The sequence below is a fragment of the Glandiceps talaboti genome, chromosome 12, assembly GCF_964340395.1.
Source record: "Glandiceps talaboti chromosome 12, keGlaTala1.1, whole genome shotgun sequence".
Lineage (NCBI taxonomy): Eukaryota > Metazoa > Hemichordata > Enteropneusta > Spengelidae > Glandiceps > Glandiceps talaboti.
In genome coordinates, this window is record NC_135560.1 from 15,727,598 (window position 1) to 15,750,992 (window position 23,395).

Below are 23,395 nucleotides of genomic sequence, written 5' to 3' on the forward strand. Positions count from 1 at the left end.
TGATTGTTCACTCCAACGTCAATTCTTTAACAATACAACCCAGTCTTTAAAAGAGCAGACTATAACAAAACATGCAAATGCCATCAGCTTTGTAATAGTTCAAACTATAGACGTATTGTCTGTCACTTCAACACCATAATATTCAACACCGAAAGTCTTGTTATCCAGTCAACAACACTACAGTATTGTCACTAGACAACAGGTGGCTTCCAGTCACCATAAAAAAAATTCTGTATGAAAATGTTTGGGCTGATCCCTCCACCAAGTAGTGGAGGAGGTGTCTATGGGTTTATCATCTTCCATCTTGGTGATACATTCAGTTGTGATCATGACTTTGAGAGATTGCAAGCCAACCAAATATCATTCACATCCACATGGTAATGTTAATATGTACACAAATTTGACATGAACTTGTTTGAAAAACTAGAATCAGTCCAACTGATTGGACCATGGATCTGTTATTGAGATCCATGGTCCAACCATGGGACTGTGGTCCAACTATGGGTGATATTTCTTTGGTCCAACCATGGAGGTATAAGGCGATCTCCTTATACCTCCATCGTCCAACCAACCTTGACCATGGAGGTAACAGGAAGTCGTAGTCCATGGTCCAACCATGGCTTGGAAGTACATGTACCACCCAACTTCCGTGGTCTAACGTATCCATCATTGGTTTACATTTATGTAAGTAGTGTCCCAGTATGACAAATATACCATATGATATGCGGACATTACATAACTGTCCCCAATAAACAATAACTTATCATTGGGTAGAATTCTGTGATTGATAAACAGTCTCACTGTGTGGGTGGCTTTTGATCATATTTCTTTGTTAGGGAGATATGATTCCATTGTGCTGGTGTTTTTTTTAGACTGACTCACAGTGTATACATCATGTATTATATGCAGTGTGTCATGTGTCGATGTCTCACCTACCTCACAATAAGTCAGATGACATTTTCTGTTGTACACATAAAACCTGGTACTGTCCATTGTCTCTCTACTATCAGGAATAGTAAGGCCTGTCATAATATACAAGCTGCGGGTATAGTGATTCCCTGATGGCCAATAGAATTTTTTTTTTTTTTTTTTTAATCTATAAGTTGCAGTCAGAATGTTTTGAAGGGTAGTCCCTGCATGTTTGTGTACTGATTCAAAAACAGAGATTCATGGTATGGGGATGTTTGATTTGCAGCTTGGAAATTCTGAGTGTTATAGTTTTGAAATCCTGATAAATTGAATCATAAATTTATCAGGGAGACACAGCCATGATTGATTGATTGATTGATTGAATGAACATACAAGAGATACATGTAGTGTCAATTTTTTTTTCTCTATGTCCATTGCAACAACCCTTTTTTTATCAGCAACAACTCTTTTCCAAATCCAGAACATGAAAAAATGTTAATGATGGCCAATAAAATTATGGGAAACGTCACAGACACTATTATAATAATTATATGTAAATTAGTTTGAAGTTATAATGTAACATCCAAAGATGAAGTTGGGATGCAGTAAAATTTAATTTTGATGTTACATTCTAGCTCAGACCACTAACGAGATTCTAGCTACAAACTGATCAACTTTGCTTATCACAATGCAGATGTATTATTTCCTTTGTGGGTTGATTTGATGTCAGATGTTGTATTATAAACTGCTATTAAAGTGTCAGAATGAGTCCAGGTTAGGTACAGTCGTTTCTAGAGATGATATGTTAGGCCTGGTGCAAGTACCTGTCTAGGTCACAAACTGGAGTTATTCTCCAAGTCTCACTGCACATGTAGGCGAGATCAACTAAAATAGGTTGCAGAGTCAGTTCAGTGTCTTGTCTTTTTAAAAGCTGCACTAGCAGTAGATTTTATTAAAGTATTATTTTTTTGATCAGTCACCCAACAATATATTAACTGGATATCAATAACTAGCTGTTTACACTTGTTGATTTTAACCATAAGTTATACAATAACAGGTTGAATTTGAAATTATGATTGGGCACGGATTTTAGGGTGTGGACCCAAAAATCAATTTGATTAGATTTATTGTACCATGATGTTACATGTACAGCTAAACAAAGACAGTTGACTCACAGGTGATTCAATACTGTGCAGGGTGTAGGATAGTCAGTATATTTAAGAAAAGTTTCAAAATTCATGCCAATAGTGCAGCATATGTAGACGTGCATGAATTTCTTCCCAGACACTGAGACAGGCACCTTGGCAAGGAACATGTGTGGAAAGAAATTCACATTGGTGTATACATATATGTATATAGTAAACTTATATAGCACCTCCCCTCCAAATTTCACGAAAACAGTGAGAATTAATAAACAATATATTCTTTACATGTATATCTGTGAATATCTCCATAACAATCCATGACTTTGTCTTGGAAGACAGTGAAAAGATGACATGAAAGTTGACATGAAAGTTGACTATGGACATTTGATATTTTCCACACAAAAAAAAGTTTATTGCAGGGCCATGTATGATTATACTAAATCAATCTAATCATTGTTTCACGTAGTCAGTATTTTGTAAACCACCAAGATTAAAAACTTGTAAACTCTGCTTGTGCCAACTTACATTGTGATATTACAGATTATTCATATAAATTTATTAATATTTATGCCTTGTATCTGATATAGGAACCGAATGGCTTGGCTTTGACAAGCAAAGAGGCTGAACAAGATGAGATCGTGACACCACAGTCGTCATCCTCTCCGATAAGATTTGGTTGGGTGAAAGGAGTACTGGTAAGGAGAAGTATATTTTAACTATAAACATTGGAGACTCTCCAATGTCTAGGGTTTAACTTCATGATTGAAATATGAACTGTAAAACGATTGTTGTTACTACTTTCCTCACCATGAGAGTAGCATTTCTGACATTGACTCACTTAGTTGTCATAAAAGCTGAACATTTCATGGTGGTGTACACACAGATCCAAACATTTTACTCAAATACAGACTGAATCAAAGGATGAGATAGCCAACATTGACAAAAAAAGTATTCTTGATGAAGTTGTTCAACGAAATACCCAATTGCTCAAATAATATGTTGCCAAGAGTATCTGTTCAGTCTGTCTACATTCTTTGATGTGGTCTGTAGTGCAATGAAATGTTGTGTAGCTGTGTGTCAAAGTCTGAGCTTTGTGATGATAAATCTACATGAGTGAAAGTGAAAAATAACATGATTGAGTTGTAACTTATGTAATGGTTATCTGTGAAAGATGTTCAATACTGATAAAGTTGCAATGGTCATCTGACTCATTTTGAGCAAGATTAGTACTTACTTGGTCAGTACGCTCTGTGGTATGCTCTAAGTTGTAAATACTTACACTATTTGAATAGCCAGGTGATAGCAATACAGTGAGAAAACCATAATGTATTAGGTTCATCACATTGACACTGTTGAAAATATTCAGGATGCACATATAATATTTCCAATAATTAGCAAAGAGTTCCCTTCATTTCCAGGTACGATGTCTTCTAAACATTTGGGGTGTAATGTTATTTTTAAGGTTGTCTTGGGTAGTTGGACAGGCAGGGATGGGTAAGTGTACAACTACAGCCTATTTCTCAGTGTTGATGTGTTGTCAATTTCCATGTACACATGTCCACACTTTTCATGCAATGTGAGAAATTTACATCTCTTCATGTAAAGTTTAAAATTATTTTCATATTTTGAAAATCTGCAAACTCTATCTCATTCCATTAATGAATTTCTGTTTTGAAGTAACAGCCGTGCATACCTGTATCATTACACTGTGTGCTCCACAAGGCCGGGTTTGGATTAGGCTTGCTTGAAATTTTGACAAGAAAAAATTGTCTGTCAGAGCCATTAATTCTTATTTATTAGATTGTATTTTTTTCTTTTAAGATGTAAATACTTTCGTGATATGTTAATTTTTATTCATTTATTGGGGGGAGGGGGGGGGGGGGGTTAATAAAATATGAACCAATCAAAAGATTTGGTCCTGAACAAAAGAAAGACCATATGAACAACATCCTTATGGTTCCACTGATAAGATAACACTAATGTAAGAACCAAGGATTGAATCATCGGCCTTTAAAATGAATTTGTGTTTCTTTACAGGTTTGACTATTGTTATAATATTATTATCAACGGTGGTGACAGTGTTGACAACGATGTCTATGTCAGCTATTTGTACAAATGGAGAAGTGAAGGGAGGTAAGGTACACATACATTTGTAGAAAGAATGTGTAGTTAGTTTGCTGGGTTAGGTACAGATATATACCCCATAGGTATACGTGTACTCAGGCATAGGGTTAGGTACGATGTTGTAAGACACAGAGATGGTCTTATATGATGACATTGTTTTATAACCACATGCTTGTAAGGTTAGGTACAATGTTGTAAAACACAGAAGTCTTCAAGTGGTATATGAGATGATGTCATAAACTATCACAGACTGACAACCAACCCTACTTGTACATCTGTCACCAATTAACCACACAGACTGTCTCACTGAAATGTACTGAAACTATTCTTGAACACAATTTTGTTGTGGACACTGTAGTCAAGAAAATGCCCATATAATAAGGTCAAATTGGTCAATGCAACATCAATCTTGTGATGGTCCATTTTAATAATAACACATACCAGCGAGGGCAATATCACAATTTTGTGCCTGAACAAGGTTTGGCACTTTTTTCCAAAATTTTTATGAAGCTCAATTCGTAATTGAGGGCATCATCACAATTGTGGTAAAGATTGTCAGCCCAAGGGTAGGCATTAAATTGTGATATTGTCCAAGCATATGTGTTATTAATTTTATTACACCAGCCACTTATTCATGCAATCATTCACATGTCCACTCATCATTCGTCACCACTCATAATCGACAGAAAAGTTTCCTGTTCACGGTGCATTTCCAAATTGTACTTGAAGATGACCCTTGAATGCAGACATGACATTATTTGTAGGAGCTCTAGTGACCTTATAGCTCATTTGTAATTATGTTTATGCCACTTCTGCAAGAAATAAGTGTCTGTGTCTCAATGTGAGCAACCTTGTCATCTCAAGCACTTGAAAATATCATTGCTGTGTTGTGCAGAATAGATATGCATCTGTCTAAAATAACTACAATGGGCAAAATTTTTGTGCAATAATCTCTACACGCACAGGCAATGATCTATTTAAGTAGGTCATGTGATTCGATTCTGACCAATGACAGCTTTTGTAAGAATATTGAGGTGTATTTAACATTTGATAAATACAAGTAATCTTTGGAGTATTATTTAATACATTTGTGTACTGATTTGATCAACATGTCTAACACAGAACTGTGTGTGTGTGTCTGTAAAATATAAATAAATATAACTTTACATGGGGAATGGCACTAATGACAGGAAAAAGAGAGGAAATCTTGGTTCAAAGATGTGTGTTCGGTGGTGGTGGTGGTGGTGGTGGTGGTGGGTGGGGGGGGATTTGACTAACGACATAGGAAGAAGATAGAACATCACTTTATGCTTCTTAGAAGTATAAAATATAGTATATTGCACTATAGACTTGCTTAAGTCTTCCAGGCTTTCTTCATTCTTAATTTAAATAAATAATTTTTTTTAACACATGTGCATTCTTTTAATTATGTGAAATAATGACCAGAGTGAGTGATTGCGAAACTGCAGGATGAAAATGACTTCTACTAACTGGGACAAATTAGTTTTAAAAAATTGAGGACATTTTCCTTTACAAAACTAAAGATGAATAACAAACTCAAAATGTTTGAAAATTATGAGACTAAAAAAAAGAGGGGGGGGGGGGGTCCCAAGGCATTGGTGCTAGTCTAATGGCACTCCTGTTTTGAACAGTTAGTTTATACACATAGCTTCCACTCAATTAACAGCAGTGAGTGGTTTTGCTAAGTGATGTAGAGGAAAGAATTGCTGACTTTTGATTCCAGCTTATTTTTTTATAGATCTGATGGTACATTTACAAGAACAAATGAGTCAATATATCAGTCATTCTAATCTCTTGCAACCATTTCTTATCCTACTAGGTGGTGCTTATTACATGATTTCTAGAAGTCTTGGTCCAGAATTTGGTGGTGCTATTGGTTTGATTTTTTCAATGGCCAATGCTGTTGCAGTTGCTATGTATGTAGTTGGTTTTGCAGAAACAGTTCGAGATCTAATGAAGGTAAGAGTACAGTGCTGTCTTTGATTCACAGTTCTGTTACGTAAGAAAATATTTAAATTGTTTGCTATAGATAGGTGTTGAATCTCTGATAAGTTATGTATGTATGTATGTATGTATGTATGTATGTATGTATGTATACATGTATGTATGTATGTATGTATGTATGTATGTATGTATGTATGTATGTATGTGTGTGTATATGTATGTATGTATGTATGTATGTATGTATGTATGTATGTGTGTATGTATGTATGTATGTATGTATGTATGTATGTATGTATGTATGTATGTACAAATGTATATGTGTGTGTATGTATGTGTATATTTGCTTGTGTGCATGCATGTATATGTGTATGTAACTATATATACCTTAATCAATGTATTTGTATTCTGTTCAACATAGCTTGATTTAATTAGTACGAATACATTTTGTATCTTGTACATGTGGTCAGTCAGTCAAGATCAATAAGCCCCTACAACACAGGCTGATACTGATAGTTTTATGGTGACTTAATTTGTCGTCCCAGGAAAATATAGCACAGCGTCAGCATGTACATGTACATTGTAACCTTGTTTTGTAATTGATTATTAGTTAATTTCATTGCTGTGAAACATGTAGGTGAAGGATTAGTGAAATTAACAAATAAATTAATCATGTATATTTCACAGCTGTGCTTCACACAGGCTCAGTTGTATATACAGATTGTGTAGCAGTAGATCATGTATATTATATTATTTTTTAAAAACAAGGTGTCGATTTCATTTCAAAGGAAAGAAATTAAAAATATCAAATATTCAGCGGACCAGTAAAACAATATACAGTCACTATACATGCACACATCTATTTTTGAACGTGTCTTAATTATATAATGTAATTATGAAGTAAATTAATTTGTAAGTCAGGGTAAAATGTAGATACATGGTAGTGTTTTTTTAAAAAGAGCATACAATATATCCTGAATAATTTGATAAAGTCTACCTTGGTCCTCCTGACTTTTTTTTGGACGTTATACACTGTCATTGTATAATGTAATAGAAATTTTATGCTAAGTTTTACCAGATTTCTCCTTTCTGTTCTGAGTGTCCAAAAGACATTTAGCAAAAATTCTGCTTTTATAGGGGTTTTATTATAGCAAACATATAAGTTGGACAAATCAAGGGGAAAAAAGTATTTCACAACTGTCAGCATAACTGAACTATAAAAGTTCAGTCATGCTGTATTTGTGGTAAATTGTGTGTGTGTGTGTGTGTGTGTGTGTGTGTGTGTGTGTGTGTGTGTGTGTGTGTGTGTGTGTGTGTGTGTGTGTGTGTGTGTGTGTGTGTGTGTGTGTGTGTGTAAATGACTTAACGTTAAAAACCATCGGCCTGATTGCCTTGGTACAGTATATGGTGTGGGCATTACTTTAGATGTCTAGGTGAGAGATCATAAATGATCACACCACAGGTGTTGTGATTTGGATCAAGAATGTGATTTTTTGTTTTGCAGTCTCGGTAGTTCTGTAATGTCACGATGTGTGTTATCTGTTTTGACAGGAGCATGATGCGAAGATAGTCGATGACATCAATGATGTACGCATCATTGGTTTAATTACAGTGATATTGTTACTGGGTGTGGCCCTTGTGGGAATGGCCTGGGAAGCCAGGGTAAGTCACAACACACCATTTGATACATACTACATACAACATTCCCAAACCATCCAATCAACTTTAACACAGTATGTGCCTCCAGAATAAAATTTTAACCTTTTCTTGTTACTTTGCTCAACAAATCTCAAACCTATTTTTGGTTAAAATCAATAAAAAAAGATGATTTATCACATCTTTCCCTGTATACTTTGACGATGATGTGAAATAATACATGTGTGTTCTATACTATTGACATGGTTGATAACAGACCAATAAAAACATTTGTATGAAGATTGTTATATGTCCAGTTGACCTCTGACCTGTACTAAACCTCGCCATATGTAAATACCACAATTCATCTCATAAAACAGGGATTCATCAAACAGAATAATGGATAACTTCTTGTGTCCCAAAGACTTAGCTATTTGACTCGACTTACTTGCTCAAATGAAATTGGCAAGCCAAAAAGCCAAGACAATCAACTGCCATTCTTGTAGCTGTCATGTATCTTTAGCGAAAAAATATGCTATTTCTGTATATAAGCTAGTATGTTACTCAATGAATGTAAATTTTGTGATTTGGTATGAAGTGAATATGTAATAGTTACATTCATATTTTTCAAATAATACAGTGAAAATTGTCCATAATTTATGGGTAAACAATACAAAAGTAGTCCATTTCATAAATTATGTATATTTCCAAATGTCATGTCACATATCATATATCATTTGCACTGTATTCTGAAGTTATGATTTGTGTATCTCTTGTGTGTATGAGGTGAGATTTTATGTACATTTCTTGGAGTCTGATTTTATTTCAAACTTGACATGACATTAGAGTATAAAAACAGTTTATCGATCCCCCATTTGTCTTCTTGTATTCCCATGAGATAGATCTGAATTACTGCTGCTGTGAATGTCAATGAATAAGCCTTCACAGATACATCAGTAGTTAGGACTAAAAAAAGAAAGAAAAGAATTGTTTCTGGTCAGTGCACATCATTTAAATACCCTCGTGTCGGTTTGTGTGTGTGTTTGTCCAGCCAATGCAGTCTACAAATCCGGGGGAGAAACACAAAAAATAACCCTCCCCACTTCAGTGCAGACAACTGCAGAGCAAATCAGGAACAAGCAAATGACATTTGCCCCATATACACACTTGCTATAAAGTCTAAATGTAAAAAACAGTAACTGTCATAAATAGTACATTGAGTGACAGGTTTGTTGAGAATTAAAAAAAAAAATTCATGTCACCATTTTAGACAAAATGTCCTGACCAGAAACAATTGTATGGTTTTTTTTGGTCTTACATTAGCCAGTTTGTGTGTATGGAGAGTTGTGTTTCTGTAGTAAATAATGACTAGCGTGAATTTTCAATGAGGTTCACACTTCAGTGGGCTCTTTGAAGGGGAGATACATGTATACATATAGATAGCTGTAAGAATTGTGTTAGGTTATGAAAATCTGGTATATCAATATACTGCCTCTTTCATGTAAGTGTTCACTGGTCTTGTTTGATACAAACATACATTCTATGCTACTGTCACATTATTGTAATAATTATGTACTTCCAAATTGGTAAATGCGCACATTACTGTTCATTCCTGATGAGATTGTATAGTAATATGTACATGTATGTATCAAATGTCTCACTGAAAACATTGTCCTGGTTTACTCTGTGCTGTAGTATCAACTATCAACTAAAATAATGAGATTTAAATAATTAATGTAGAAAATACATTTGAGACCCCTTATGTTACTTGTTTTTGTTCCCATAAGTTTGGTGAGGCCCCTTAAGTGACTTGTCTGTCTTTATGGGTATAGGTATCTGTAACTGTGTTTCTCTTTTGACATTACAGGCCCAGTTGGTGCTGTTAGTTATCCTTATCATTGCACTTATTGATTTTTGTGTTGGCACATTTATACCGCCCTCAAAGTCAGAGGTAGCTCAGGGATATGTAGGTTTCCAAGGTAAGAAAATAAATCATGTCTGTTCACAAGATACATTGAGGTTTGACTACTAGGAGATCATGCATGCTTAGTCTAGAGGCTATCTGTGGCTTTGAATCCTCCTCCACTTCTAGAGGAACAAGGAGCTGAGATGAAATTTCAAATTCAAACAAAGCCACACACACATGTGTGTGTTAATCAGTCACAGAATTCTACCCACTGAGAAGTAAGTGTTTATTGTGGGAAGTTACATTATGTCCAAATATGGTATGTTTGCCAGATCAGGATACCAGTTATTAGTTTACATCATTCTAACAGTGTTACTCATTTGGATGAACAACTTTTCATTCATGAATTCCCATCCTCTAGACTTGAAGAAGGACTCAAAGTCGTGGCTAGCCTCTAGTATAATACCTGCTTCATCAAGTACAACATTTATTCCATGTCACAATGTGCACATTATTATTGTTCCAGAGAGGAATGTCTTGGGTAGATATCTGGCTTGTGAGACTTTTATTGCATATCATCTATAAGCAGTTTATAAGAAAAAGTAAATCCTTGTCAAAATTGTGATGTTTGGCAGATAATCTCATAAAAAATGAAAATCACATAAACTTGACAAAATTTTTGTCTTTTTTTTGTATTTCAGGGAGTATTTTTATAGAGAATATGGGACCATCATTTACAACAGGACACAATTTCTTCTCAGTGTTTGCTATATTTTTCCCAGCAGCCACTGGTATACTAGCAGGTGCAAATATCTCAGGAGACTTGGCAGTAAGTTGTGGTGACATTTTGTTTGTTTGTTTGTTAATCGCTTTTGTTGACATTTTGATTGTTTGGTAAATCATCACTTTCATTTAATATCAAAAACACTTGAAATATATAAATGAAGCAGGAGGAATCTATATAAATGTTTTCTCGGTTTTTCTCTTTCCAGGATGCACAAAGTGCAATCCCCAAGGGTACGCTTACTGCTATAGTTACAAGTACTGCTGTGTACATAGGCATGGCTTTGATGTTAGGTTCGTGTGTGGTACGAGAAGCAACAGGTGTAGTTTCTGATGTGCCCGGCAATTTCACCACATTTTGTGAATTTTTACCGTGTGACTATGGACTTGTTAATGACATGCAGGTAAGGACAGCTGTCAAGAGGCGTGGATTGATTGGTTGATTGATTGATTGATTGATTGATTCACCATTGAACTTACCAACAACTGGATGAGTGATTGACCCACCCACAAAGTGACTGGGAGACTGACTAGATAAAGGCCCATGTCTGATTAGGATGACAATTTAGAAACCGTTATTTGGTAGAGCCATAAAGAGACCTAGTCCGGAAAAAAATGATTCTGTCTAATTCTTATGAGTCTACTGATTAGATAGTTCTAACTAATGCGAGACTCTGGGAGTGAATTGTGGGCCTTTAAGAGACTGTCAAATTCTGATTGAATTACAAATGTGCTAACTACCTAAATATTAAACTGACTGACCAACTGATTGATTGATGGATTGATTGATTGATTGATTGATTGACTGACTACCTGCTGACTGACTGACTTTATAGTGATATGACAGTAAATGACTGAATGAGTGAGTGAGTGACCACAAATTGCACATAGTGACATACAGCCTGATTCTTGCTCCACTTTCAATTAATTTGATTGACAAAGTTATGTTTCCAACAAGGACTAAATAGTGCTGCAGTGGCTCAAGAGTAGAACCTGGTAGTTTGGGCAAAGATTCCAATGTGAACAAATAAAAATCACTAGTACTATTATAATATTAAAATTGATTTCATCATTCCTATCACATAGGTAGTCCAACTAGTGTCTGCTTGGGCGCCTATCATCATAGCAGGTATTTTCTCTGCAACACTGTCATCAGCCCTTGCCAGTATGGTAGGGGCACCGAAAGTATTCCAGGTAAGTTCACTGTTTATATGAAATGTTACCATATAAACAAATACAAAGGGTGTATGATAAAAACTGTATATGGGTTTTGTGCACCTCAGTAGTAGTAGTATGGCCTAGGGCCCCTAAATGCCATTTATCAGTCTGTAAACCCCACATCGGGTCCATAAAGACTAGTATTGCATGTTTATTGAGCAGATCTGTGAATGACTTCATTCAACATCATGTGTGCATGTTTTGCAAATTTGATACATGTTCATTTGCATAGTTAGTGATTTTGTGATTTCCACAGCAAAATAGTGATGTTACATTGTTTGCTTATTGATACAATTCCTTCCACCAATCGCGTGGAAGCAATTTTCGTGAATTCTGAAAATATCCAAATACTGTGTTTACTTTAATTTAGGCTGTGTGTAAAGACAAGATCTTCCCCAAGATATACTACTTTGCCAAAGGTGTAGGTCCTAATAATGAACCAAGGAGAGCATATATCTTGACTTTTGTCATAGCCATTGCGTTTATTCTTATAGGTGAGTTTGATGACATGATTTCATTTTGATGAAGATATATTTCAAATGCTTCAAATGTTAGATTAATTATAATCCGAATTTTTGGTAGACGTGTGTTCAGTAAAATTTTGGAGCTCTTTCAAAACAATTTAATTAAATGAAATCTGCAAAACGTATTTCATTAACCATTCACATACAATTTATATGTTCCAAAGCGTCATTCTATCACCAGAGGGCGCTCTTTCATTAGACAAACTTGTATTCCTTATTTTCTGACCAGCAATTCTCTACAAAGCATAACAAAATGAAATAATCGCTAGATCAGACATTTTTTACTGATCCATGCATGATTTTATATTTCCATTCATTTAGGTGAACTGAATGCAATAGCGCCAATCATATCAAATTTCTTTCTGATGTCCTATGCCCTCATCAACTTCTCATGTTTCTCAGCGTCACTGGCTAGGCCACCAGGTAAGCTGTGTATTCATTTTGACTGTGATGTCATTTCAACCTCCAACTTTCAAAATGAGTGAAATGAAGGGAATATGTGTGTTTTTATTTGTACATACATCAGTCCTTGGCAAAGATAGTATATATGTGTACCAATGCCGGTTAAAAAGTAATTTGAAAGATGGCATGCCGTATATAAGATTGTGGATTGTTTTGAGTCCGCATTTCTGCATAAATGGGATACAGTTGATGTTTTTTTGCAAACTCAGTATACACTGTACTTCTGCATTTTGCTTGAAAGTCGTACCTGTGAATTGACTATTTGACCACCATTTCCTGCAAACCTAGCACAAATGTCAAGTGATATAGTGACATATATATACATTTTGTATGCACATTACTTTATTTCATTACCTTGTCAGAGTGGCCAAACCAAACTTTTACAGATTGTAACCCCACTTGAGTGCCTTAGTTTAAACACCAATTGAGAGAACACTAGTAGTTGGGAATATGTCTTTAAACAGTTAATGTAGAAGACTTGACAATGTGCTTTGTAGTAAAGTAGCTTTGTCCTGTTTCAGGCTGGCGTCCATCGTTCAGATTCTACAACATGTGGTTGGCATTACTGGCGTCTTTGCTGTGTATAGCTGTAATGTTTATGATTAACTGGTGGGCAGCACTACTCACTATCATCATAGTTGGGGCCTTGTATCTCTATGTCAACCATACTAAACCAGGTAAGTTCATACTCAGAGTTTGTGTAGGTTAAAAGAAACTCAACATCATGGTTTTACTTAGCTTTGTGTGAAAAGCTGTTAATATTGTGCTATTTACTGACTTATGTGGAATTAGTACCAGCTAATAAAATGACTGATAACTAATATTAGAAATAATCTACATACGTATGTACACACACACACACACACACACACACACACACACACACACACAATCAATGCTTAGTGTTCACTCACTTGCACTAAATGTGTGTTATATAGCTTTGTAGCACATCTAATTTCCCAAGCTGATGTCAGAGTATATTTTACTTGTTATAAAACCCATGCACACATACTAATATCTTCTTATAGATTATACACTTATAAGTTATTCTCTTCACAGGCTTCTTCACAGATAGGAAAATTACAGTTTCTTATTCACTAAACATACTCCTAACACAACAAGAGTAAAAACAACAGGTACTTTGTGTGACAAACATCATCACCGGATCATATAGTGTACTTATCATGTAGTTAATCGATTCATTGCAATCATGGAGCTAATTTCTATATTGTTATTTGTGCTGTGGGTATTTAAGGATGTGTCTATTGCAGTGTGTTTGCTAAGTTTTGGGAATAATGGTAAAACTTTTACACACCCCTTTGTACTAAAATCTTGATAAGGAACAGGGTAAAAACAGGAGGAAAATCTGGCAAAACTTACATAGATGCACTACATACCTTGTTCTAATTTTGACGGGGAACCCCAAGGTGTTTGGGGTCAGATGAAAATATGCTTAGATTTCTGTACTTTGTACTACAGGTACTGAAATGTTGATGGCCAAATCAAGTTAAACACTTGGGAAAGCTGAGTAAATTTTATCTACTTAGTGGATGGGGAACCCCGGTAGAATACCAGGGAAATGCCAGTAAATTTTGCATTCTTACCAGCCTTAACAAAAACATTGTATTGTATTATTCTTTTCCTTAATTTGTAATTATAGTATTACAGTGTTGACAAATAGACATTTGAGTGTTTACCCAAGACAACTAATATATATGGTTTAAATGTGTCCATTCATCATTATTTTCTAGAAATCAACTGGGGATCATCAACACAGGCATTCATTTACACTCAGTCGTTACAGTCAACGTTAAAACTGAATAACGTACCAGAGCATGTAAAGAACTTCAGGTAATGTTTTATTGGCACTCTTGTCCTGTCTTTATGTCAAGTTTTTGTTGCAGTTCATTGAGGTAATGACGTCAGACTTGGCAATAAAGGTTTTGTTGATAGAGAGTACTGCACACTATACATGTTGCATCTTCAGCCACAATTCAGTTGTCAAGCTACAATGAGTGTATTTTAGCTCAGAGAGCTGTCGTGGTCACTTTCACAGACAAACATTGTCCACACCAAGTCTGGTGTGTCCTTTATTAGCTTTGGACTTCCAGCTGTGTGAAATGCAACTAGCCTTAGCAATAGATAAGTCACGTTTATAACAGGAATACCACTCCTAGCCTAAGTATTCATCTAATGCATATGCATGTCTGCTAAGATCCGTGAGGCAACAGTGTAACACTGCTAGAATAATAGAGGTGAAGAAAAAAAAATTGATGAGAGTTTCTTGGCAAGCGATACTTATGTGGTGTGTAATCGTGAAATGACTCCAGAACTCGAAGTATATGTAACTACCTTTATTTCCTGGAGTGGTGTTCCGTTCTAATATCAGAGTATGTTATTAGCAATCCATCACATAATGACAGGCAGTTGTAATTTAGCTATCTTGTTCAAACCATTATCCCTTAATATTCAATGTCATCTCTTCATAGTACTTTATGATAGCGACAGTGTGGATCATTGTTATATATATTTTTTTTACCACAGACCCCAGTGCCTTGTGATGAGTGGATCTCCCAACTGTAGACCAGCGTTAGTACACTTTGTACATCACATAACCAAGAATACAAGTCTAATGGTCTGTGGCCATGTCATGGTGGTATGTATATTGCACTATTCATTTTGTATACTATTAATATAACCCATAGAATGTCACATATTCTTTGCCTGCATGGCCCAGTCATTTTCCCCTTTCACTCAGTGGCCATAGAAAAATCCATCCATTTAAAATTGAATGGAAAATGGAATTTTCAGTCAGTTTGTTATTTTTCTGATTCACACGTATTTAAAGACCCATTTTGGAATCGGATTGAAATTAGATTTTTTAAATACTCGTCTCACAGAGTTATCAAAAACGTTGGTCCAGAACAAAAACTCATCCTCTCTAAAAACATCTTCCCCAGTTAAAGTTTTACTGAGTATGATTTAGAATTGTTTTCATTCGTTTCCATTGTAACCATGAATTATTCCATCAGTTGAGGTTTTAACAATGAAAATTTCAAATGTACAACTTTTTTTCAATTCTGTTTCCAGGGTAACCAGAAACAGTATCTTCCTCAGTTGAAGTCAGACTACCAAGATAGATGGTTGAAAAATGAAAGAATAAAGGGATTTTATTCTCCAACGTGTGCACCGAATTTACTCTCTGGAGTAGAATCACTAATGCAGGTCAGTAGAGATTTAGCCAAATTTTTTGTTTCTAAAATGCGACATTAAAATTTAGGTTTGGGATGATGGAGACATGGAAAGATCATCCAGATCAAAAGAATGATCTTATGTAATCCTTATCACCCCATTGATAACAAGAACCTGGGATTGAATCCCTGGCCTTTAAACCAACTTGGCGTCGTTCTGTATATAAAATAGTAAAAGTACAATGTAGCATAGCATTGTGATATTTCACTTAGTATTTCATTTCATCGTCATACAGGTTTGTGGTATTGGTAAAATGAAGCCTAATACATTATTCCTGGGTTTTAAGAATAATTGGCAAACTGATAGTGGTGCTAAAGTGGAACAGTACGTTAACATTATACAGTAAGTATATGATATAGTGAATTATTAGCAATTTCCTTTACTTTGTGTTAAAGGGGCACAAGCTGAGTTGATGAGTTTTTTGGATGAGATCTAATAAAAGTCACTTGCAGTATTCTACATACTGAAGTATATGTAACTACCATTTGCAATTAACTGAACTCAAACCTGGTATTATATATATATTATTATATTAGATTAGATATTGTATATGGTATTATTATATTAGATATAACATATATTATAAATGATCCGATGACATAATTTTTTATGTGTATCAAAAATTGTCAAGGAAGCCATTGTAGGGAGTATTAAACTGTTCTAACAATGCCAGAAGGCAATTGTAATGTTATAGAAGGCATGCATCGACATTAATACGTGATAATTTATCTTTTAATTGAGATTTCATAGAAGTATTTTGAAATAAGTAAAAGATTTATAAACTCATCCTTTGCCACTTTAAAATTATAGATATTCAGATATCATTTGTAATAAGATGTTGACATTCACATTTTGTTTCTTTCCTCCCATCACAGTTCAGCCTTTGACCTGTTCTATGGAGTGTGTATTTTAAGACTTCAAGAAGGTCTGGATATCTCAAGTGCCTTGGAGAGTGCTGGTGGTTATGATGCATTGTATGGTAGGTCACTGACATCTTGTCATGTACAATGAATTGAGTCATGCCAGTAACCCCCCCCCCCCCCTCCCTATTAAAGGTGCACTAGCTGTAATCAAAATTAAAACTTGAACAATACACTTTGCTAAATCGGACATGAAGTTAAAGTCTAAACTAGTAGTAAAAGTGACTGATTAGGGAGGGCATGCATGGTGAGAAATCTAGCCATTACAGGAATGATTTGCATTTGATCTGTTATTTCCCACTTTCATAACAGAATTTCATTTCCTTTCTTCCATCATCATCAGCATCTGCAGAGGCAGACACAGATGATGTATGGTTGGATGAAGAAGAAAGTGAAACTGAAGACATTACAGACAGCAAAGAAAAGAAATTATTGACAGCAGAGGGAACAGCGTTGCCAAGGAAACCTAGCAGTACAAAGCTAGTAAGGGGGGAACCTATCAGGGATGTCATCAAGACTCTGAAAAAATTCCAAGATAAGCAAGGCAAAGGAACCATTGATGTATGGTGGCTTTTTGACGATGGAGGTGAGATGTATAAATTTTTGTACCCTAAGCAGGAAGTTTATCTAGTTGAGTCCAGATTTTATTCATGGAAGTTTTGGTACCATATTTGGCCAGTTGATTCAGATTCCATTTATGGTAGTTTTGATACCATATTTGGCCAGTTGAGTCCAGATTCCATTTATGGTAGTTTTGATACCATATTTGGCCTGTTGAGTCCAGATTCCATTTATGGAAGTTTTGATACTATATATGGCCAATTGCACCCATAGTCCATTTATAGAAGTTTTGATACCATATTTGGTCAGATCAACCCATAGTCCACGTTAACATAGAATTTTTTATACCATAATCAGCCAGATGAGTGTAGATTCCATTTATGGAAATTTTGAATCCTTTTTATTGCTAATTAAGCTCTGATTCTGTAAATTAAAGCTTTGCCATAATTTTTGACCTGTATTAAACGTAACATTTCTGTCAGCAGTTAGTATCACTTATAAACTTAACATATTCATTGATTTCAAATCTTGTTGTACAAAAGTTTTTAAGTAATAAATTAAATAAGTTGTACATTCTGAAAATTTTATTTATTATCGGATTTCATACAACTGCAAATTGGAAAGCATTTACAAAAGTTTTCAACTATAACCTCTAACCTAAGTAAATACTCTCTTTATTTCTGTGTTCTACAGGTTTGACTCTTCTTATACCACATCTGATATCCATGCGATCACAATGGCAGAACTGTAGACTCCGAGTATTTACCAGTGGTAAACGAGACCAAATTGAGAGGGACCAAATGAGGTATGTGTCGCCGTCACATCATTTTGAGCTGGGGAGGAAGGTGGGGTTTGTCCAGAGACATATCGCCCACTTGGAAAACGTGAATTACTTTAATTGTGCACACCACAGTAGGAAATAAATACATTTCAGTTTGAATGAGTCTTACAGATTGTTTTTTCATATGTTTTGTATGATTACAGAGAAATGTAAAGTTGAAACTTTCTCAGTTCTACTCCATCCATCAACGCTGTCAAATGAATGTTCCATGCACAACTATTTCAGTTTATAATAGTTTTCTGCATTTTTGACTTGTTTTGTTTTTCAGCATGGCCAGTATGTTGAGTAAATTTCGTATTGACTATTCAGCTGTGGAGGTTTTGACAGATATGAACAAGAAACCACAGAAACAGAGGTAAAATATAAAGTTATCGTATAACTATCATTTCGAACTGAAGCTGACATAGATCTACTTCCAAACATCTCAGTGACAGTGAGGTTGTCCACATAGGGAATGAATAAATGAAGAAGGGTTAGCCAAAAAATTGGGATTTCATTCAAGTGACTAGCCCCATCTAGACAGCACTAAAAATCCTACCTGAGGTAGGAGGATTCAGGATAGTTTCAGGCATGTTTAGACGGAAACACCTCCTAAACCTGTCCTGAAACTATCCTGATTTAGGACACCTGAAACCTTCCGACACCCACCTGACTTCATCCTATATGCTGTGTGGATGCGTTCTGACCTGAAAGTCTCCTGACCTCCTGTTGAAGGATAACGGATTTGCAGTTTTCTTCTGATCCTATTCTGTTGTGTCGATCAGTAATTATGGTTCCTTGTCTGTCATTAACATAAAATTAACCCCTTCAATACTGAAAACATTCCCGCCAAAATTGTTCAGACAAAATTCTTGTTTTATGTAAGTTTTTGGCATATATCAACTTCATTTTAGACTGGAATTTAGGAAATGTTACTTCCTAATAAAGTAATATTATTGTAATTATGAAAATATTCATATAAATTGGGTCCCCATATTATTTAAAACTCGTCTCTAGTCATGAAAGGGTTAAAAAAAAAAGTGTCTGTCAAAATAAACAGACATGTAAACAAAATTTCATTATATCACATAGTATATTTTCAGGACGGGTTCAGAAGGGATCACTCAACATCTACCCGGTATGCCATACCCTTCCTATGTGTAGACACAAACCTACCCTACCTCAGTTAGGACTTTGGACAACCTGAGGGAGGACGTCTTGCATTTAGATGGGGCTAATAATGTCAATAATGAGAGTAGTTCACTTTGAGATCAGTTCATTGATGACTTATCAAGATCACAGTGTAAACTGTCATCATAGTTTTGATTAGTTTCTACACTGACTGTGTTTTTATCTTTCAAATATAGCATCAGGAGATTTGAGGAGCTTATCCAACCATTTATGTTAAACAAATCAGCTGGTGAAACAGAAGAGGAATATCCATGGAAAGTAACTCCAGAAGGTCTAGAGGATTTGAAGGAAAAAGTAAGTTTTAGATCGTAGACCCGTTGGTGGGAGGGTCTATGGTTAGATGTTATCCCCAATCAAATCAAACTAATTACAATTTTTATGCACAAAGAAATGAAGAAATATCAAGGAATAAATCAGATAAGGTATTAAAGACAGTGTTTTATTTAAGGGCGGTAAGTAGGTAAAATCTACCGGGGTTCGCACATCATTTTACCGGGGTTCCCCACCTAAACTATGATACATTGCATGGGAAGCACTACCAGTTTTACCTCTTTCCCCCTTTCTGTTACCGGGGTTCCCAAACCTTAGCAAAAACACTGAAAGAGCTCAATAGTGAACAATATTTAGTTGAAATATTAGACAGTTGGTACTATAATGATAAAAGTGTCAGGAGAGTTATACATGTAATTGACATCTGAAGAATTACTAGTAAGGAAAAATACTTTGAAAAAGGGAATCCCCAAAATGGACAGCTGAAATTGGTACAGGAAACTTGTTAAAATCTGACGGAGTCAAGGTGGTCAAGTTGTTACTTTGACAGAATCTTAATCTCTACATTGTTTGATTCGTATAACTGCCAATCATTTGTGATTTTGTGAGAGTCTTCATGTAAGATTTCAACCAATGTTCTGCTCCAGTCAACCCAGCTGTATAAATGAAGATGTGGTAGTTAGTGACAGCTCAGATTGTAATGCATTTTAGTTATTGTAAAGCCTCGCCATAACAAAAACACTACTTAACTTTTTATATGCAAATTTTTCGTTTGCAGACAAATCGTCAAATACGTCTGGGTGAACTGTTACACCATCATTCCAAGGATGCCAGTCTTATTGTCATGTATGTATTCCTATTATAATGTTATGCATTGTAACATTCTGTCATTACTCAATTGAGCATTTAACTTTTGTAGTGTTCTAGGCATTGTCACATTATAAGCAGACCTGAAGGTCTTAGATCATACCAATCAATTATTTGATAAACAATGAATTGTAGTAAATATCTTTTGATGCCTGATTTGATTAAAATCGGATTTCTGAGTCTTGACATTTATATATAATTCCAAACATTGCTGATAGCAGCACCTTGTGTTCACTCCAGAGTTTAAAGTTATGTGGACATAATCACCCTGTGTATCAAGTTAGTATACACTCTTGAAATTGTACACTGGAATATCTACAAAAAGTGTATCAAGAAAATTCTACTGTGAGTGATTACATATACTTACATATATAATATCTGTTTATATAATAGTTTATATCAGCATGTCATAATATTAGTTTTAAGTTGTATCTGTGTCAGCCCTGCCAAAAGTCCATCTACCATTTTCATATATTTATGTCATACTTTTTTTTTTTCACCCACAGGTCCCTACCCATGCCAAGAAAGAAGACTGTTTCATCGTATCTCTATATGAGTTGGTTGGAGACATTATCCAAAGACCTGCCACCTATGTTACTGATGAGGGGCAATCAAACAAGCGTTCTCACCTTTTACTCCTAACCCACTCACCCCTGTAGTGTTTATATCATGGTATCTCCCACAGTACTTCCCATGAATAGTTGATTCTATTCCATGTAGAATTAGGGGCGTGAAGTGTTTATTATAATAAATTTTGAATGAAACATCACAGCAACTGTTGCTACCCACTCACCCCTATAGTATTTATATCATGGTATCTCCCACAGTATTTTCTATGGATAGTTGATTCTATTTCATATAGAATAGGGGTATGAAGCATTTGGTATAATAGATTTTGAGTGAAACATTACAGGAACCATGGTTTTTTTTGCTGGAATCAATTTACAAATAACTTTTAAATTATTGGGTGTTCACCAAATTGCATTTACAGGTAGTTATGTGATAATATGAAAGTACCACCACCCTTCGTAGTAGTAAGGGTTGTGTCTTTGTATATAAAAGGTTTGACGACGTAACTAAATGAAAAAGAAACTTAATATTCTGTAAAAAGAACATTCACAAAATGAAATTTGATATTCTGTAAAAAGAATTTTCACAAAATGAAGTCTCAAAGGACAAACTTTTACAAAAAAACTGTAATTTAGACTTTTGTGTACATCACAAGAAAAGAAAGAGTAAAATTGTGATTTATTGATCTTTAAGGAACTTATTTCCATGAAATCAAAACTTAGGAACGTTTTCACACAAAGAGAAGAAAATAGTTATTTTCATTTTAGTGCTCAGAAAACAGACAATCAGCGATTTTTGCCATAAAATTTACGGTATGTTTGGCAACCACTGAAAATTAAAATGAAGACAGATTCTGGATTGGTTTTCTATCCCATAAAATTTACCAGCTAGCCCTAAATTTTTTAAAAATCATTTCTCAAATTTTGATGAGAGACAGTAGCGACGGTATCATGAAATATTGATGTCTTTTAAGGTTATTTAAAATGAGTCACAGTGCATGAGGTCACATGACAATGAAATAAAAAGATAAAATATTCAGCAACTCTGATCCCATAATTTGGTAGAAGTATGATCAGTGTGGTTCCAATTTATATGACCACATCGATTGTTATCAAACATGTTGCTGATTAGTATGTCAAGGTTAACAACAAGGTCAGCTGACAGACGGGGGCATACTACTATCCTAATTACCAATTTTGAGCACTTCCCAAATATTGTACAGAAACTTTGTGTGTACACTTTCCTGAGAGACTGAAAATTGTTTTTATTAACTTATATTTATATGTACATTTTACTGCAAGAAATAAATTGGGGGAAGTATCGAGTGACTAAAAAGTCATGCGTACACCATTCCAAAGAGGCTGAAGCCTAGAGACTTGTCTATCTGGCTCGTTAGGACAACAATATCACACCAGATAACTAGAGAAAAAGTTTCTGGGCTAGAGAGACTGAAGACAGGTTGACATGTTCTACAATTCTTTTCTATCTACCCATCACCTTGATGTAAACAAAGAAATGTGTACAGTTCTACACAACAATCATCATTTGGTGATATCTGTAATTTGTAGATTTCTGTCTTGTAAGTTGTAGTAAAGGGTTCAGTAAGTAGTCTTTTAGTGGTCCTATAGGGAATTCACTTTCCACTGCCAATAGATGAGAACAATCTTGACATGTCGCCTTACTTCCTGAATACAGTTGTATATATCATATATGGTGCTTTATCTTTAGTTCTTTCATAGTTTTAAATAGAATTTCATATGTAACTCGACTATACAGTATTTATTGCTTCCATTTTGCAATGGTGCTTAAATTATAAGCCGTGTGTGTGTGTGTGTGTGTGTGTGTGTGTGTGTGCACATGTAATGCATACACGAGAGTGCATGTGAGTTAGCATGGTATGGATTATGTGCTTTCACATGTTGTGCACAAAAAGTTAAGAGTTCACCGTTGCAAGGACATTTGTAATGTGAATCCGTTACATTGAATTTGATTACAATTTACTACGACCAGAGTTCATTCTGAAACTGAATCTAAATATAATGTTAATTTGAACTTGCTGAATTTTAATTAAGGATATATTTGAAAATACCATGATTTCAAAATTAGTTTGAATCCGAAGGCAATATTAATTTGAACTTGTTGAATTTGAATTTAAGGATATATTTGAAAACACCATGATTTCAATGCAATATTAATTTGAACTTGTTGAATTTGAATTAAGGATTAGTTTGAATTGGAATGCAATATCAATTTGAATATGTTGAATTTGAATTTAA

The 23,395-nt window shown here is 35.0% G+C and overlaps 1 protein-coding gene across 1 annotated transcript in view; it reads left to right on the top strand.

Annotated features, from left to right (window-relative positions):
- The window catches only part of LOC144442992 (solute carrier family 12 member 2-like), a 22,459-nt gene extending 963 nt beyond the window's left edge, over nt 1-21,496 (top strand). The window contains exons 2-24 of the mRNA XM_078132365.1: nt 2,673-2,749; nt 3,473-3,548; nt 4,092-4,187; nt 6,019-6,158; nt 7,692-7,802; nt 9,643-9,754; nt 10,383-10,510; nt 10,674-10,868; nt 11,551-11,658; nt 12,053-12,176; nt 12,528-12,629; nt 13,190-13,345; nt 14,420-14,519; nt 15,213-15,324; nt 15,759-15,893; nt 16,156-16,262; nt 16,796-16,899; nt 17,184-17,426; nt 18,095-18,206; nt 18,511-18,597; nt 19,589-19,706; nt 20,461-20,528; nt 21,056-21,496. Coding sequence (XP_077988491.1) covers nt 2,673-2,749; nt 3,473-3,548; nt 4,092-4,187; nt 6,019-6,158; nt 7,692-7,802; nt 9,643-9,754; nt 10,383-10,510; nt 10,674-10,868; nt 11,551-11,658; nt 12,053-12,176; nt 12,528-12,629; nt 13,190-13,345; nt 14,420-14,519; nt 15,213-15,324; nt 15,759-15,893; nt 16,156-16,262; nt 16,796-16,899; nt 17,184-17,426; nt 18,095-18,206; nt 18,511-18,597; nt 19,589-19,706; nt 20,461-20,528; nt 21,056-21,191 — 2,747 coding nt within the window. The 3' untranslated portion in view covers nt 21,192-21,496. The remainder of the gene's footprint in view (nt 1-2,672; nt 2,750-3,472; nt 3,549-4,091; nt 4,188-6,018; nt 6,159-7,691; nt 7,803-9,642; nt 9,755-10,382; nt 10,511-10,673; nt 10,869-11,550; nt 11,659-12,052; nt 12,177-12,527; nt 12,630-13,189; nt 13,346-14,419; nt 14,520-15,212; nt 15,325-15,758; nt 15,894-16,155; nt 16,263-16,795; nt 16,900-17,183; nt 17,427-18,094; nt 18,207-18,510; nt 18,598-19,588; nt 19,707-20,460; nt 20,529-21,055) is intronic.
- The last annotated feature ends 1,899 nt before the right edge of the window (nt 21,497-23,395 follow it).